The sequence below is a fragment of the Carassius auratus genome, chromosome 12 (genome assembly GCF_003368295.1).
Source record: "Carassius auratus strain Wakin chromosome 12, ASM336829v1, whole genome shotgun sequence".
Lineage (NCBI taxonomy): Eukaryota > Metazoa > Chordata > Actinopteri > Cypriniformes > Cyprinidae > Carassius > Carassius auratus.
In genome coordinates this window covers 5,446,139-5,464,907 of record NC_039254.1, presented here as the reverse complement: position 1 = coordinate 5,464,907, position 18,769 = coordinate 5,446,139, and the positions used below count along the sequence as shown (strand labels likewise).

General features: G+C 34.8%; 2 protein-coding genes across 2 annotated transcripts; one reads left to right on the top strand and one right to left on the bottom strand.

Annotated features, from left to right (window-relative positions):
• The first annotated feature begins 45 nt into the window (after positions 1 to 45).
• Positions 46 to 9,217, top strand: acsl5 (acyl-CoA synthetase long chain family member 5). Its single transcript, XM_026276505.1, has 21 exons — positions 46 to 313; positions 1,279 to 1,455; positions 2,442 to 2,550; positions 2,706 to 2,770; positions 2,851 to 2,952; positions 3,236 to 3,335; positions 4,225 to 4,403; positions 4,549 to 4,581; positions 4,667 to 4,718; positions 4,862 to 4,935; positions 5,032 to 5,109; positions 5,253 to 5,387; positions 6,118 to 6,252; positions 6,354 to 6,449; positions 6,657 to 6,729; positions 6,817 to 6,905; positions 6,979 to 7,095; positions 7,768 to 7,911; positions 8,015 to 8,116; positions 8,255 to 8,326; positions 8,730 to 9,217. The coding sequence occupies exons 2-21, from the start codon at positions 1,300 to 1,302 to the stop codon at positions 8,862 to 8,864; spliced, it is 2,046 nt and encodes a 681-aa protein (XP_026132290.1). The 5' UTR covers positions 46 to 313; positions 1,279 to 1,299; the 3' UTR covers positions 8,865 to 9,217.
• Positions 9,107 to 18,763, bottom strand: LOC113111593 (palmitoyltransferase ZDHHC6-like). Its single transcript, XM_026276506.1, has 11 exons — positions 18,539 to 18,763; positions 15,787 to 16,310; positions 15,224 to 15,315; positions 14,389 to 14,548; positions 14,035 to 14,196; positions 13,245 to 13,298; positions 10,949 to 11,116; positions 10,797 to 10,838; positions 10,559 to 10,704; positions 10,012 to 10,058; positions 9,107 to 9,924 (listed from the first exon to the last, which is right to left on the bottom strand). Exons 2-11 carry the CDS (start codon positions 16,051 to 16,053, stop codon positions 9,824 to 9,826), a joined length of 1,239 nt encoding a protein of 412 aa, XP_026132291.1. The 5' UTR covers positions 16,054 to 16,310; positions 18,539 to 18,763; the 3' UTR covers positions 9,107 to 9,823.
• Between the last annotated feature and the right edge of the window lie 6 nt (positions 18,764 to 18,769).

Here is an 18,769-nt window from a genome sequence, read left to right as displayed (position 1 = left end):
GTAGTTGCACATTTGCATGCACCTTTCAGCATGCAGGCATTAAAGCACAGACTTGTGAATCTTGTGCAACCCATATTCACTTTAAAGGATTTAGCTGTATGATTCTGTTTATGTTCGGTCATTTGTATTATCAGGGAACAGATAGCAGCAATTGGTTCAAAGGTCCTTCATGTGCTTGTTTTATTGGACCTGAGACCATGCCTTCCTTCTAAGCCTTCTTGTAGCTTTTGCAAACCTGTGCAAGGGCCAGTCTCGCAGAACTTTTTCCTCCTCTTCCATCACCCGACGGACACACTGGACAAAGGTTATCCAGGTACTGGTTCTTCTAAAATTCTTTATATGTTTAATTTCATATACATATATAAAACATAACATTAGGCTTTTCACTATGTAGTTAAATGATGATTTTGGTGTGCTGATATAAATGTGCATTCATTGTAATGCATGTTTAAAACAAAAACAGCATGATGCAGATCATTTTGTAAATTAAAAACAGGACTAATAGGATGTTATGCATACAAAACGTCCTGTATGGTCTTGTGTACATAGAGGACGTTGCTTTCGTAACCCTTTTCTTAACTAGCTTGGTTTCTAAGAGAATGTTTATTAGGTTTATCTTGTCATTGTGTTCTGATTTGTTCTGGCGTTTTGAACAATGAGATGTTCTGATCAATAAATCAAATGATGCTTAATATATCAACATTAGTGTGAGTCTGTGGGTTATGCTCACTTATATACATAAAATGTATTTCATATATATGTAGTATATATATAAAAGAACATTTCTTTCCATGTTTTAGAAAGGGTAGTGGATGCTCTTGAGGCTGAAAAGGGTTATATAACCTTTGCTAGACTTTGGCCTCCATAAATGCAAGGCTGGCCAGATAATATACCAAATCCAATACAATAGCCATGTGTGCAATACTGGAGATCATGTTGAATCCTGAAGGAACTGCAACAGGTGTTGAAGGATAACACTGGGCAATGTTAAGAAAACTTAACTTCCAAAATGTTAACATTAAAAAAAAAGTGTGATTGTATTTTTCTTAATTGGACTGTACTGTGCTCTTCAACCTTTGAACACTCTAAGGTCATACTGATATTTGTCTTCATCAATACCTTCTAATCAGTGCAGCATCAAAACAGCACTTGTGTGATTACAGAGCCCTTGAACTTCCTGTAAATTCAAAAGTAAATTCAAATCCTGTTTTATGAATTCATTCTTTTATTTTGGATTTTTTTCAATACTGTTTTATTTTTTTATTTGTATTTTTGCAGCCTTAGCAGATCCCGTGCAATATGGAATTCTTGTTTGAGTTCCTGTTTACCCCGCTGTCCGCTTCAGGACTGGTGTTTCTGTTCAGCCTCGCAGCTGTAGCTCTGGTCCATCTCAACAGCAGGCCAAAACCACTGCAGCCCCCCACAGACCTCAACCGACAGACCGTGGGCATAGCAGTGAGTGTGGTCTTTCGTCAGCTCTACACAATGACATTTATTATGTTAAAAATGTATCATTAATCTTTTTAAAACATCTTGTGAGGGATTTAGTCAGAATGAGTTGTAAAAGTAATTAAAGAATTACCATTGTGCTTTTTTTTAACAAGTTCAGCATTTGAAATGTGCACTAAAACGAATGAATAACTGTTCATGTAAGATACGATGGTGGCAAAAAAACATTTTAAGGCTACTGATATGACTGGGGTCCTCATATGAATATGCACAATTTTAAACATATTTAATCAAACATGCAATATACAGTGATTTGTGCAATATTATTATCATTTAAAATAACAGTTTTCTATTTCTGTATATTTTAAAAGAAATGTATTCATGTGAAGACAAAGCTGAGTTTTCTGTAGTTGTTACTGCAGCCTTCAATGTCAAATAGTTCTTCAAAAATCATTAAAAAATGCTGATTTCTAAAAAATGTTTTATATTTTTTTTATCATTAACATTGACAGCAATTGTGTTACTCAGTATTTTTGTGAAAAGTGAATTTCCCAAAAGAACAGCTTTTTTTAAGTAATAGATTTTTTTTTGTGATAATGTAAAAGACTTTACTGTCACTTTTGATTAATTTAATGCCTCCATTCTTAATAAGTGTATAACTGTAATTTGTGTTCTGAATCTGTACACTCTCAGAAAAAAAGGTACAAAAGCTGTTACTGGGGCACCTTTTTCAAAAGGTAAACTTTTATTCCTTTTAGCTACTAATATGTACACTTTAGGTACTACTATATTTCTTTAAGGTATCAATATGGACTGTTCAGGTACAAAGCTGTGCCTTTTGAAAAGGTACAGTCCCAGTAACAGCTTTTGTACCTTTTTTTCTGAGAGTGTACAATGTGTGTGTGTGTGAATCACTTCTTGTGCCTGATTTTATGGTTCTGAATGTCTTTTAGCACAGTGGTTTAATATTACTTCCATTTTTTTATTTTCAGGGAGGTGCTAGAAAAACAGCGCTCTTGAAAGATGACAACTTGATCTCGTACTTATATGACGACGCCAAAACTCTATATGAGGCTTTTCAAAGAGGACTACGTGTTTCAGGTGAGAGGTCATGAGGTCAAAATACAAAACAACAAGGAATATTGACACTCTTTTGACATCAATTAAATTTATATTTTCATGCTAGCATTGTTAACTCACATCTAACCCCAGTTGCATGTGATTAGTCTCTGAGATATTTCATTATTACTGTGCAGGAAATGGACCGTGCTTGGGGTACAGAAAGAAAGGGCAACCTTACCAATGGCTTAAATACAAACAGGTATTTGTACCAACCACAAACATCATTTTTAGCTCAAAAGTGAGGAAAAATGAGGTCATGCTTGCCTCTGATTGTCTCAGGTTTTAGACAGAGCTGAATTCTTGGGGTCCGGACTTATCCATCGTGGCCAGAAGCCATCGCAAGAATCATTTATTGGCATCTTCGCCCAAAACCGGCCAGAGGTGACAAAATAAGTCTAAATGTCCATCAAAAATCTGTACTGATATATCATTTTCCCTCTAAACATCCTTCAAACGAGATAGAAATGGCTTAAGATTTTTGATTTTTTTCTTACTCAGTTTAGAAAATGTTTTTATTTTCCTGTTTTAAGCAGAAATACATAAAAAACGAAACACAACATTTGTGAATTTTTTTACCCAGCAAGACAAGGCTATTTAAATACAATATATCCTGATGCACTAGTGATGCACTGTACATATACTAACCTCTCTTCCTTCTTTTCAGTGGATTATTGGAGAACTGGCCTGCTATACCTATTCCATGGTGGCAGTGCCTCTTTACGACACCTTGGGACCCGAGGCTCTTGTGTTCATCATTAATAGAGGTACTTAGTTAAGCCTGCTTGCTTGCATGCTTCATTAGAGGTGTTGGTCAGAGCAGCTTTAGTGATCACACCTGCTGAACTCTGCTGACTTATAATCCTTCAGAACATGAGGACTTTATTCTTCTAGTGACATCAGTAACCTTGCTACTTCTACCTCCAGAGTTCAAGCTCCTTTGCTTACCATTGCATTATCCCATAACTCTTTTTTATTATTTCTAACTAATGACTGATATTATCATTAAAGGTGAAATGTGTCATTTTGTTATGTCTCCTGTTGCAGTTTAATATGCAGAGACAACTAGTGTAATCGATTCTTTGGTTGGGTTTGTGAACATGTCAACTTAATGGCTCAGCCAATGAGATGAGTTTAGGGCGGGGCTATCTGTTTAATGGAAGTGGGGAGTTTTGTGGAAACCTGCTTGAATAGATCCATTTTGTGCCACTGGTTGCAAAGTGTAAATACGATGTTAAATTTAATCATATGATATTGCTGTACTATTGCTACATATGCACCATCATTCAAAAGTTTGGGGTGCGTATGATATTTCAATGTTTTTGAAAGTCACTTATGCACACCAAGGCTGCATTTACTTAATGAAAAGTAGATTAAAAGAAGTAACACTGTGAAATGTTACTGCAGTTTAAAATAAAGATTTTGTTTTAATATCATTTAAAATGTAAATGTAATTTATTCCTGTGATGACAAAGCAGAAATTTCAGCATCATTACTCAGAAATAATTTTACTATGCTGATTTGATGCCATAAAAAAACCCTATAACTTCCAAATTTAACATATTTATTTTAAGCTTATTTTTATGTTTTTAATAGCACATTAATTTTGTGTTACATATCATCGGGCCTTTTTAAATATTATATTTATCTCCACAGCAAAAATATCCACAGTGATATGTGATAAGCAGGATAAGGCAGAAAAGCTGCTGGATAACTGTGAGAAAAACCTCACACCTGTCTTGAAAACCATCATTCTCATGGACCCCTATGATTCTGCATTGATTGATAGAGGCTCTAAGAGTGGTGTGGATGTCCTGTCCATGAAAGATGTAGAGGTATACTGACAGCACTGTCCGATCAGTAATAAATAATAAAACAATAATGCAAAAATATTAAAGGATCTGATGTCTATCAAGTTTCTAGAGCAGAATATAATTTTAAAAACATTTGTGTTTTTTTTTTTTTTTTTTTTTTTTTTAGGCCTTGGGAAAGAACAACTATCAAAAGCCTGTTGTGAGTAATGGGTTAATTATCAATTTCATTCTTTTTAGCAAATAGTTTTCATTGACAAACTTAATGTGATTTGATTTGGTTCCAGCCACCAAAACCAGAAGACCTAAGTATTATTTGCTTTACCAGTGGAACCACTGGTAAGTGTGATTTAATCTAATCTCAAGGCTGCAAAAACACTGCAGGCCACATTTATATCTGTGAAGCCAATGCTGCTCCACCTCCAGTGATATTGTGGTGTGTCCTATGTGTGTGAGCTTTAATTCGGTATTCTCTGCTTCAGGGGATCCGAAGGGAGCCATGCTGACCCATGAAAATGTGGTTGCAGATGCAGCCGGTGTGGTTAAGACTTTTGAGGTACTGTATGTCAGTGTGACGGCTGCATGATTTTTAAAAAGTCTCTATGGGAGTCTAGATTTTTAATTTTGGATGCCAAAACCCATGTTTCTTCAGAGCGTCTTTGAGCCCATTTCATCTGATGTGTCCATCTCGTTTTTGCCCCTGGCGCACATGTTTGAAAGAGTTGTACAAGTAAGCCTGTCTTTCATATCTGGTGCTCACCATCATCTTTGAAATAGTCTTTCAAATTTTCAGTGTCATGTACTAGTCATCTTTTATAAATCACGTGATGAACACTGAAGTCATGCTTGCTTGTTCTCATTTATGTTTATCAGACAGTGCTGTACAGTGTAGGGGGAAGAGTCGGGTTTTTTCAAGGTGATATCAGACTTCTACCAGATGATATGAAAGCACTGAGGCCAACCGTATTCCCAGTGGTTCCACGTCTCCTGAATCGCATTTATGATAAGGTATGAAACTACACATGCAGTCACTGTTTTAAAGATGGGCCTCTATTCATTCAATAAAGAGTGTAAGGTTTTAGACATGATTTAATTATGTATATATATATATATATATATATATATGACAAGCAATTTTCTGTCCAGACTGAATGTGGAATCTGTAGTCTGTTAGGATTTAGTAGAATTAGTGGAGTGGAAATTTTTTTGTGACGCATTTTGCAATTACACCAGTAGATGGCGACAGGTGACAAGTAACTTATTATTATATTAATGTAACTTATACTGTTTGTGTAAATACCATAACTTATCATATCAGGGATGAAACTAGCAGTTTGAATTGTTCATTCGCCTGATTCGTTCAAAAAACGATGATTTATTCCAGGATGAGACACCACTACGATATGTTACTCTAAAGTTCAGTGGTTGATTCTGTTGTGCCTTTTTTTATTATTATTCTAACTATTTTGGTTGACGGAGCAGAAATAGTAATTGGGAATATTGTGTCTAAAATGTAAATCATTCAATATTAAGTAGCAAAACAAACCAACCAATCAATAAAATGTTTTGTAGCTGGTCATTTGTCACAGTGTCAAAACTCAGACTTATATTAAAAAGGTTTGATTCATATCCATAGCACCAACAAGGGGAATGAGTTACCTGTCTAGAGTTCACTTGAGTAACTTTACAAACAGATTACCAGTAAAATGCTCATTGTTCAATTTCTGCTGTCTTCCAGGTCCAGAGTGAGGCCCGGGCTCCATTGAAGAAATGGCTTCTGAACTTTGCCATTGAGAAGAAATGTGCAGAGGTCAAGCAAGGAATTATCAGGAATGACAGCATTTGGGACAAACTCATCTTTCACAAAGTCCAGGTATCCCCAACAGAGCAGATGGCAGGGGTTTTGTATTGAGTGGGGAAGAGTGGTACACCTGTGAGGAATGGTTCTGGAAAGTTTTGAACTGTCTTCCGCAGGAGTCCCTGGGGGGCCGCGTGAGGGTGATGGTGACGGGGGCCGCTCCCATTTCCCAAACTGTGCTCACTTTTCTCCGGGCAAGCCTCGGGTGCCAGGTATGAAAGGAAGAGTATAATAACACCATAAATCGATTGACCATATTGCTCCTGTTTTGGTTTATTAAAGACAATGCAGTGATGCTTTAGTGTGGACTTAATAAACATGGCCACTGTTAAACAGTGTGTATATGTATGTACGTATGTGTATTGATCTGGTGTCGCAGTGACCCAGTGCTGACCCCTTTTTCACTGGCCTGCTTCCAGATATTCGAGGGATACGGCCAGACAGAGTGCACCGCGGCCTGCACTTTCACCTTGTCTGGAGACTGGCACACTGGTGGGTTCCTGTAACCCAAAAACATGTTTTTGTCTGTGTGTGAGACAACCCTTAGCACTGACTTTTTTTGTACGCTGTTGATTTCAGGTCATGTTGGAGTTCCTATTCCATGCAATATTGTCAAACTTGTTGATGTGGAGGAAATGAATTACTTTGCATCCAACGGGGAAGGAGAGGTAATGGAACATAATCTTATAAACCATATACAAAAATGTCATTGAAACTTATGGCTTTTCGGTTTTGTTTTAGGTTTGTGTCAAAGGGAAGAATGTGTTTCGTGGATATCTCAGTGACCCGGAAAAGACAGCAGAGGCTTTAGACAAAGATGGATGGCTGCACACTGGAGATATTGGCAAATGGCTGCCTGTGAGATCCCTTGGTTTCTCTTTTTTTAATAATGCACCTTAGAAGGAAGGAAATATGACTACTGTGTTGTGATATCAGCAGGCAGCCAAGGACACAAAATCACAAAACTCAAAGCTGAATACAATGATCTTTAGCTCTTTTTTTTCCACAAAATACAATAATATACAGTAAACTACGATTCAGAAGCTTGGGTTGGCTTTATAAGAATTTTTTAAAGAAATTAATAATACTGTAGCATTTAGCAAGAATGCATTCAATTGGTCAAAAGTAATGGTAAAGACTTTTAAAAGGTTTCAAAATATTTCTAGAAGATTTCATAGTTTCCACAAAAATACTAAGCACCACAGCTGTTTCAACTTTGATAATAATGTTTGTCGAGCATCAGATCAGCATATTAGAATGATTTCTGAAAGATCATGTGACACTGAAGACTGGAGTAATGATGCTGAAAATTCAGCATTTCCATCACATGAATAAACAACATTTTAAAATATATAAAAATAGAAAATGGTTTAAATTATAATAACATTTCCTATTATAACAGTATTTTATTATCAGAATAAATGCAGCCTTAACCAGCGTAAGAGACTTACAATTAAATTTCAAGGCAAAATCTTATGCTGTTGATTTGATGATGTTCATGGAAGTTATGTTTTGTGTTCAATCTATTAGAGAGGAGTGTTGAAGATCATCGACAGGAAGAAAAACATCTTCAAACTGGCTCAAGGAGAATACATTGCACCAGAAAAGATTGAAAACGTTTACATTCAGAGCGCTCCAGTCGCCCAAGTGTTTGTGCATGGAGACAGTTTACAGGTGAAATTAATATGCATTCCTTGCTATTTTTCTAAAGATAAAAATGCTGGTTTTATATTTTTAAACTATACTGCATCCTTATATTTCAACTGAATGTATGCAGTCCACTTTGGTGGCCATAGTCGTGCCAGACCCTGAAGTATTGCCAGGATTTGCAGAAAAACTGGGAGTGAAAGGTTCACTAGAGCAGCTATGTAGAAATCAGGTATCTGTATTTACATAGTTTACTTCTGAAAATACATTCATGTTAGAAATTTAATCTGAAGGATTTGTTTACTTGTGTGGCATTTACAAAATAGTTACATATTAGATTTTGCTGGTAATAATCTTCATTATTTTGTAGGAAATAAAGAAAGCAATCATCTCTGACCTAAACAAGCTGGGGCGTGAAGCAGGGCTGAAGTCCTTTGAACAAGTAAGCACTTTAATGATCCGTTAGGCTATTATTAGCATATATTATTGTTGAAGAAGTAGTTCTCCCAAAAAAGAAAAATGGCTGAAAGTAGATCTGATCTCATGCCGTCAGAAAGAGAGTCCAAACAGCTGAGAAAAACATCAAAATAATCCACAACACAACTCCATTTGAACAATTAATGTCTTGTGAAGCAAAAAACTGAGGTTTTGTAATCCATCAAGACATTTTTCACTTTTAATGAGACATCTCGTCTGAAGGTATATGCACAGATCAAGTGCGGTTTACAAGTGAAAACAGTCCGAAACCATTTTAAACAAATCAATCGGTGGATTTTGATGCCATTTTGATATATTGTGTGGTTTTCTTTTCACATCTAATATATTAGTTATGTTCTCTTTTCAAGGTAAAAGACCTGTACCTGCATCCCGACTTGTTCACGATAGAAAACGGTCTCCTCACTCCAACACTGAAAGCCAAACGGGCAGATCTCATTAAATTCTTTAAAGTTCAGATTGAGAGTCTTTATGCGAACATGTAGTGCTTTAACAAAAGCTGAGGATATCCTGCGGTGTGAACATGTATTTATGAGTGCTGTTTGTGTTGTGATGTTTATCTATATTTGCTCAAAGACTAAATATTTTATAAGCACTGTATCAATTTTAACTGCATGTATTAATCTGTGCCCAAGAGACTCTTTATTGTCAGTCAAGAAGACATATATGATTTATCTGGATAGGTTAGTCAGTATAAAACAAATGTATGAACATCTTTACAAATGTAATGAATACCAAAGAATGTTAATTTATTTTTTTTCCCCAAGGAAGAAAATGTGAAAACATTAACATATGTCAATTTCACTACATCAATTAAATAAACAATTGTATTTACATACAGGTGATTTGTTGAGTAGAAACTAATTTTGTGGTTGCTTTCCATTAAAAAAAAAAAAAAAAAAAAAGAAGAAGAAAATAAAATTACTATAAAGATCACGATTTGTTTTTTTTTTGTTTTTTGAAAACTTCAGCAAGGTTGACATCAGTTTTACAAAAAAAGTAAGCCATCAAAAATCAAATAAAATTGCTGTTTCCATTATATAAACAATTCAGACAATTTGCATGACAAGGACCTTGTTACAATTGGAAAAAAGACTTTGCATAATCAGTGTGGGCATAGAAGAACGAGAGAGAGAGAGAGAGAGAGCGCAAGCAAGAAAGATTCAAGTAAACATCTTAATAACCCCCTTTAGAGAATATACTGCCATATGCCCAAATCCCATTTTAATAAAACCCCTATTTCTTTCTCATTTACCAGTTTCTGCGGCATCTGTTCTTTGGAGATGAAATGTTATTAAGTTACGCAAGTGAATAACTTTGGGGTGTCTGTCAGTATCAACACTTAGCGCTGGTGCCATTGAACAACTTTACAAAAGTAAAAGAAAGACATCTCAGCAGGGTTCTGGCCCTAATATTAGCGAGCTGTGAAATATAGAATTCTGTATCATTGTTCTTTCTTTTCTTCACTTGTCGAATTATTCGCCGAGTCATAGTGACACTTCTCAACACATCTGCGTGGAAACCATCCTCTAATTCGAACTCCAGCTGCAGCGAGAGATATCATTTTAAACATCAAAATTACGAAATACTTTTAATTGCTGAATTCGATCATTTAAATGCTGAGAACTTTACCTTTTGCCTGTTCCTCATTCAACAATTTGTCTCCATATATCCACCATCTGTTGATTAAAAATCAACATATATATAAAAAGAGAGAATATATATATATATATATATATATATATATATAAATAATACTCTAAACAAAATTATCTTAAAACATTATTGTTCAAATGTATGTGTTTTTTTTATGTTTTATGCTCACCAATGCTGGCTTTGTTTGATCAAAAATAGAGTAAACAAAGTAACATTGTGTCACAATTTAAAATAAATCTATTCTATTTTAATGTATTGTAAAAGATAACAATTGTTCAATGTATTCCTGTAATGGAAAAGCTGAATTTGATACATTTCAACAGCTTGAAAAATGTCACACGATCCTTTGGAAATCATTCTAATATGCCTATTTGGTTAACAAGAAATATTTAATATGATCAAAGCTATAAGCAGTTGTGCTGATTAATAGTTTGGTGAAATCCATTATTTATTTTTTTTACATTATATTATATTCCCCATTGGAAGCTATGGACCATTAAAGTAACTAAAACCAATGGCTCACTTTGTTCCTCTTGTAGCAAAGATGGTCTCCCCCTTTGTGAGTTTGATCCTGGGTTCCTCTGTACAAGGTGTCCTAAAGAAAGTGTTCAGTCCCTTTCCCAAAGGGCAACAAGCACCATTGTAGTCCTCCACCACTCTGTACTCAGCCTGTGAAGCAGACGGTCACATGTGTGTCAGTCCTTGCTGTCCTAAATAAATGCTGCCCTCTAGTGTTTAAAAGGGATTCCGGCAATACTCACACTCCGCTGACGTTTATCATGTTTTTGCTTCAGCTGCTCAATCTGAATAAAGTGGAAATAAAAACTATCATTACAAACTGAGCTATAGAGCTGAATTGAACTGTAATATATTACCTAAAGGATGATCAGTATGTATTATGTTGAGTACATACGGTTAGTGTATACTGGTTACACTTCTCATGCACAGGCCATGTGATTCCATCTCCTAAGGGGGCGCCGGACCAGGTGAACACCTGCTTGAAGTTCTTCCATCTGCTGCCCAAGTTATAGGGGAAGATGAAGTCTTCACCTGTTTGGTAGTACTGGATCCTGTCTTTGGCCTGGGAACACAGAGATAATGCTTTGATGCAATAAAATGCACATGACTTCCTGAATTCAGAGGTGGTCTATTTATTGTATTATACTTCCATTAGGTTTCATCTAGCCACAAAGACTGAATAAACACACGATTTGAATGTTCATAGTGTACGTGTGCATTTGGAGAGTCAATATTTTTGTGCTGTAAGCTAAACTCGATTTTAAATTAAATTTTATCTATTGTTTTGTAATTGTTACCTTATGAATGTTAAAGCCTAAATTAAAAGATTACATTGAAATATAGATTTATTTTTTAATTCATATGTTAATTTAAGGACAAATAATTTTGATTACATCCCATTACAAACATTTCAAAATTACTTAAGTTCTGGAGGACTACCCTACTGCTCAAAATTTTGTGGTCAGTATTCAGTCATTTCTTTTACAAAAAAAGAAATTACTTAATAAAATTATTTTATTTAGCAATAGTGCATTAAATTGATCAGAAGTGTACAATTTGTAAACATTAAACAACTTCAAATAATCGGAAATAAATGCTGTTAATCAAATAATGTAAATGCTGTAAATTAAATAATCTTGAAAAAAGTATCACAATTTCACAAAATATTCTCGAAATACATAAATATAATAATAAAATCAAAACACATAAAAATTATAATAATTAATTAAACTGTAATAATATTTCTAAATAATAAATGTGTGTATATTTTGATGACACCAAGCGCTCATAGTTCAGGGAAGTCTTTATAGGCCTACTCCTGAGAGACTGTTTCTGTGTATTGGTTTAGGGGAAGTATATTGGATTAGGTCACCTCATTTAAAAGTAGAGATGTTCCGATACCCTTTTTCTCTTCCCGATACCGATTCCGATACCTGGGCTCAGGGTATCGGCCGATACCGAGTACTGATCCGATACCTGGGTGTATATCTGTATATACAGCTGTATATACTACTAGCCCTGTGTAAATTGCTAGAATTCTTTTTATGGTGTGCTTCAGACAGATCCCTCAATAAAACATGAACAAATACATGGTGAACTACTGTATTTATTACAGTATTTTTATTATCTAACATGAATTTGACAGTATTATTTATTTTCATATGCAAAAAAGAACTTCAAATGCAGCCAAAAATCTAACACCGCAAACTAAAAAAGGTATTTAAGTTTTACAATATAACTGTATAAAAAAACTGCAACAAATAAGTCTAGGAATATAAAAAAAGATCTATTAATCAGATAATCTCTTTACAACAAAACAAGTAAAAAACAAGCAACCATCTAGGCATAATTATTATTATTATAGAGACGTATTATTATTACTGTAGGCTACAACAGTAGCTTTATATATTGTCAATTTACTCATGTAAACCAAACATTTATTTTAATGGGCTGCCATGAAGATCTTTGAGTGTCTGTGTTTATGATATGACAGTATTCTCAAATGAAACGGTAAATTCTCATGAAGTGACGGTTTATGCGTTCGTGTCCTCATGACACACAGCAGAGACTACAAAACAGCGAGCTCTCGCGCATCTGTGCCAGTCACCCACAGAGATGTAGATTTTGCGGGAGTAATATTTAAATAGTATTTTGCAGTTTAATATTCACAGACACTAGTATATATTCGGCTACTGTCTGGAGCCCTGCGCTTTGACTTACACGGAAGCGACTGAACGCAGCTGCCGTTACTGAATATACTTGAGAGTCTGTAACTACCGGTACTACAGAGACATACTGCTAACCACTGATCTATAATATAGAAGCGGCTTCACTGTCTTTTGGCAGTTTAGAATGTGATGAGTGATCCAGTCATATATAGATCAGGGCTGCTAACGCGTTTTCATTTCTTCTTCGCTGCTCTAAACAGGGGTTGCTTGTGGCAACACAGCACAACTTCCTGTGTTTTCAATGCATTTTGAGCAGCGAAGAAGAACCGTGCAGCAGTTAGGCAAAGCTTGCGGTCATAACTAGGTCTTTTTTAAGAAAATGGTATCGGATCGGTATATGGGTTCATGTACTCGCCGATGCCGATGCCAGAATTTGTTGTGGTATCGGAGATATTTCCGATACTAGTATCGGAATCGGAACAACTCTATTTAAAAGATAAGGATACTGGAAAACAAGCTTACTTTCTCCTCGATCCATGCTTCTATTGAGGTTTTGTTTCGAAGAATCACTTTCATCTAAAATAAAAGATGAATTTCTGATCAACATTCACTGTGGGGAATATAGGAAACATCCTTACAAGCAAACTACGGATTAAACAGACCTTATTTAATTTGATATGAAAGAAAATAAGCAGTGCTGCCAAACGATTAATCGTGATTAATCGCATCCAAAATAAAAAAATGTGATAACCGTATTTTTCGGACTATAAGTCGCACCTGAGTATAAGTCGCATCAGTCCAAAAATACGTCATGATGAGGAAAAAACATATATAAGTTGCACTGGACTATAAGTCGCAATTTTTTAGAACCAAGAACCAAGAGAAAACATTACCACCTACAGCCGCAAGAGGGCGCTCTATGCTGCTCAGTGTAGATTACAGGAGCACTGAGCAGCATAGAGCGCCCTCTCGTGGCTGTGAGACGGTAATGTTTTTTATTGGTTCATTTCTCTTGGTTCATGTCAAATTAATTTTGATAAATAAGTCGCACCTGACTTTAAGTCGCAGGACCAGCCAAAATATGAAAAAAAAAATGTGATTTATAGTCCGGAAAATACGGCACATAATATATGTGTGTGTACTGTGTGTGTTGATTTTGTATATATAAATACACACGCACATGTTTGTATATATTTAAGAAAAATGTTATGTTTATATTTTACACATATATATTACGTAAACAAAAACTTATTTTGGATGCGATTAATCGTTTAACACTAAAAATAAGTAAGCGAGAGACACCATGTCCTACCTGAATAAAAAACAACATCCCAACAGCAATAGTGGTACCCAGTGCCAGTCCCAGTGCAAAGAGAGTCGCTGCAAATGCTGCGATGCTGAAAGGCATGATGGGATGGTGGATGTGCCGAGCAGCGCTCATGTCAATCTTTACAGTGCTCCAACCAAATGAGATCTAAAGCCAAGAAAAAGGACAGCACATCATCACACCAACCATGAGTAAACTCAGCTCAAGCATTATTTAATCATAAAATGTATGAACATTTTAATAGCAAGCACATAGAGGTAATATTTAACATTACATGTAAATTATGCGTCAATGCTACAGCTGTTGCATGCTATTCGAAAAAAGTGTGAGACAACTTACGCGATCATAAAGTTGAGTGTACATGGTCATGATAAATATTAGAGCAGCATGTGTGCAGCCCAGTGGAGCAAGCAGAAGGAAGCTGGTGAAGTACGCATGGTTCAAGTGACCACAGCAGTTGTTGATCCAGGGACAATGATGATCCATCTTCATCACACACCTGAGGGAAGAAACCAGTTTTATATTCATTATACGTTTTGGACATATAAAGCACAAAGCGGTTTAATAATAAATTAATCCTTAAAGGGATTTAATTCAAATAAACAGTCATCAATTACTCATGTTGTTTCAAACGTGTATAACAATTATCGAGAATGATGGGGACTTTTAAATTAAATGAATTGTATGCATTTAGCAGGGTTTATCCAAAGCAACTTAACAGTGCATTCAGGCTAACATCTTTTACCTAACATGTGTTCCCTGGGAATGGAACCCACAACCTTTTGCACTGCTGATGCAATGCTCTACCACTGAGCCACAGTAACATGTTTATTGTATGGAGCATAACAATTTTTTTTCCAAGAAGACAGTCATGCAGGTTTGAAACAAAATGAACAAAATTGTAGTTTTTGGATAGACTATCCCTTTAAAGCTGAAGTTCCCATCATCAAAATGAAGACTGACAATAATAATTTGTTTTCAGACAGGCTTCTCAAATATGCCAACTATCTGCCTTCGCAGACCAACTAATAGTCCTACAAATGACTTATAATTGTCGAAGCAAATTAAAATGGGATAGGAAAATATTTGTTTTTATTGATCTTGTATCGACACACTTCAGCTTTAAAATGCATCATTATTAATAGAAACTAGTCTGTTTTTGAGACAAATCTACCTGTTACATTTGCGACAGTGATGAGACCTTGGGGCTTTATAGCCTTGGCACAATCTACAGAACTGTAAGTACATTATATCTGGTTGATTCTCCTGTTAGAAAACACAGACAACAACATAAGTCATATTAGACATGCTGATTGAAAACAGACAATATCATTCAACAGGAACATGCTTTCAAATCTTTTTATACTATACTGTTAAAAAGTTTGTGGTCAGTAAGTCACATTCATATTTATTCAGCAAGGATGCATTCAATTGATTAAAAGTTGAAGACAAGACATTTATAGAGTTACAAAATAGTTATATTTCAAATAAATGCTGTTCTTTGGAATAGAATCCTAAAAAAAGCATCACATTTTCCACAAAAATATTAAGGCTGCATAACTTTTTTCAATATTGATAATATTAGGAAATGTTTCTTGACTACCAAATCAGCCAATTTGAATTATTTCCTTAGGATCATGTGAACCAGAAGACTGGATTAAAGCGAGCTGATAAATCAGCTTTGCTATAACAGGAATAAATTAGATTTTATATGAAAACAGCCCATAACAGACTTACCGGTTTCCACTCCAGAGGAATGTAACCAGGGCCTACAAACATAGCATTAAAGTAGTTGTAAAGAATGAGGACAGTCCAGTTAATGAGCATGATGAAGTTGATGCTGCCTCCTGTGGTGTCCAGTGGCCAGTACCAGATGATGGAGTCCAGGATGGCCATGGAGGAGCACACGCTGATGACCGTCAGAGCGATGATCGGACCCCAGTGGAACAGCCTCTTGACCTCATGGAGGTTCTCAAACACGATTATAGCAGACAGAATATTCATTGTTTCGGTGGATTTCAGTGTCTTTATGGTCCTCAGTGTAACAGATGAAATAGTCAGGCGTGTTGTCTGTGTTTACTGCAGTGACTTAAAGAGGCCAAAGGGCATCTTTTCTGTCTTCTCCGAAACAACCAGCGATCGGCTACGTCACCTGTCACAGGGGCCAGTCGTTTCTTAGAGACTCTGTCAGCCTGTGGCATCCTTCCGTACTTATCCTCTGTCTGATCCCGCTATCCTCGAGCTAAAGCCAAGCCATCCATCTGAAGAGAAGAAAACAAGGAACATGAAAGAGGAAGACAGAATCTTAATGACTCACCTCACACAAAGTGTTAACAGGGCAACCATAATTAAAGTTAAATCACCACAGTTAACTTTTCATCCACAGTTTATTTCTGTACAATCTTATTTACCCATTCATATCTATCTATCTATCTATCTATCTATCTATCTATCTATCTATCTATCTATCTATCTATCTATCTATCTATCTATCTATCTTTCTCTTATTTACTAATTCATATCTATCTATCTCTTATTTACTAATTCATATCTATCTATCTATCTATCTATCTATCTATCTATCTATCTATCTATCTATCTATCTATCTATCTATCTATCTATCTCTTATTTACTAATTCATATCTATCTATCTATCTATCTATCTATCTATCTATCTATCTATCTATCTATCTATCTATCTCTTATTTACTAATTCATATCTATCTATCTCTTATTTACTAATTCATATCTATCTATCTATCTATCTATCTATCTATCTATCTATCTATCTATCTATCTCTTATTTACTAATTCATATCTATCTATCTATCTATCTATCTATCTATCTATCTATCTATCTATCTATCTATCTATCTATCTATCTATCTATCTATCTATCTATCTACCTATCTATCTATTATTTACCCATTCATATCTATCTATCTATCTATCTATCTATCTATCTATCTATCTATCTATCTATCTATCTATCTATCTATCTATCTATCTATCTATCTATCTATCTATCTATCTATCTATCTATCATTTACGCATTCATATCTATCTGTCTATCTATCCATTCATATGTATCTATCTATCTATCTATCTATCTATCTATCTATCTATCTATCTATCTATCTCTTATTTACTAATTCATATCTATCTATCTATCTATCTATCTATCTATCTATCTCTTATTTACTAATTCATATCTATCTATCTCTTATTTACTAATTCATATCTATCTATCTATCTATCTATCTATCTATCTATCTATCTATCTATCTATCTATCTCTTATTTACTAATTCATATCTATCTATCTATCTATCTATCTATCTATCTATCTATCTATCTATCTATCTATCTATCTACCTATCTATCTATTATTTACCCATTCATATCTATCTATCTATCTATCTATCTATCTATCTATCTATCTATCTATCTATCTATCTATCTATCTATCATTTACGCATTCATATCTATCTGTCTATCTATCCATTCATATGTATCTATCTATCTATCTATCTATCTATCTATCTATCTATCTATCTATCTATCTATCTATCTCTCTATCTATTTTATTTACTCATATCTATCTATCTATCTATCTATCTATCTATCTATCTATTTACTCATTCATATCTATCTATCTATCTATCTATCTAGGTACTTACTTTGGTATTTCTTTAATCTTCATTATTTTATCACTGCCAAACTTGTCACTGTCACTTAATTATTTTATTCACATGGAATGTGAACAAATTCAAATCTGACATGGTCTATTTTTTTAAATATTTTTTTGCTAAAGACTAGGCCAACTGTCTTCACAACAGAAATATTTACTATTTCTATGTCTAAATAAAATGGCCAGTTTGTTGAGTGATGTCATTATAACATAAAGCAGGGCTAAAGAGAAATCAGGATTATTCAGAGAATGCAATGGTTAATGGTTAATGTTACATGTCAATTATTGTGCTTCACGTGTTGCTTTTCTTGTGTTTTCATGGCACACCCAAAATGTTTCTATGCGCCTGTATTACATAATTTAGGTTAAACTTACTTGACCTTATTAGTTTGGGATTCTGGTTAAACAAATAAAATATGATTTTTTACATGTCCAGCACCAGAAGAAACTCAGAAACTCTATCAAGTTGTTGTCAGTCTGCGTGAACTGACCGGTTCTCTATTACACAACATCCCATTTGAATGCAATCTGATTGCAGAATCCATTCAGTGTAGCTCTACATTTACATTACACTGAAATACAAAAAGAAAATAGAGGCTAATTGAAGAAATTAGCTTTATCTTTATAATGACCAATCGATAAGATATCAGGTCTTATCAATGACATATGCTAAAAAGGTCAAGGTTACTAATAGAGACATGTATCAAGTCTTGTATCTTTCATTATGACGGCAGCAACATATATAGCTATGATTACTGAAGAGATAGTTTTAAAAATGAAAATGAATCGTTAACTTACCTCGACATTCCCTTGTGAGACATCAGAGTCCGAGAAAAACTGAAAGTCACCCTTGATATAAAAATCAATGGCCTTAACGCCCGTAATATTGTCAGAAGCGAAATCTTTTTTTTTTTCTTAATAACTAAAACATAATTCAACGAGAAAGACGATACACTTACACGAGCTAATCACACCACAGCGGAACCATTTACAGGAAGAGCTCGTGAACAAATTCCCGCGACACCACCC

Bases quoted from the DNA above. Each gene is read 5' to 3' on its own strand.
- acsl5 (XM_026276505.1), top strand. From the start codon at position 1,300: ATGGAATTCTTGTTTGAGTTCCTGTTTACCCCGCTGTCCGCTTCAGGA. The intron at 2,771-2,850 runs GTATTTGTACCA...TGATTGTCTCAG, and splicing joins AATGGCTTAAATACAAACAG to GTTTTAGACAGAGCTGAATT. The intron at 4,936-5,031 runs GTACTGTATGTC...ATGTTTCTTCAG, and splicing joins GTGTGGTTAAGACTTTTGAG to AGCGTCTTTGAGCCCATTTC.
- LOC113111593 (XM_026276506.1), bottom strand. From the start codon at position 16,053: ATGAATATTCTGTCTGCTATAATCGTGTTTGAGAACCTCCATGAGGTC. The intron at 15,316-15,786 runs GTAAGTCTGTTA...GTTTTCTAACAG, and splicing joins TTCCTCTGGAGTGGAAACCG to GAGAATCAACCAGATATAAT. The intron at 10,839-10,948 runs GTATGTACTCAA...CACTTTATTCAG, and splicing joins GTAACCAGTATACACTAACC to ATTGAGCAGCTGAAGCAAAA.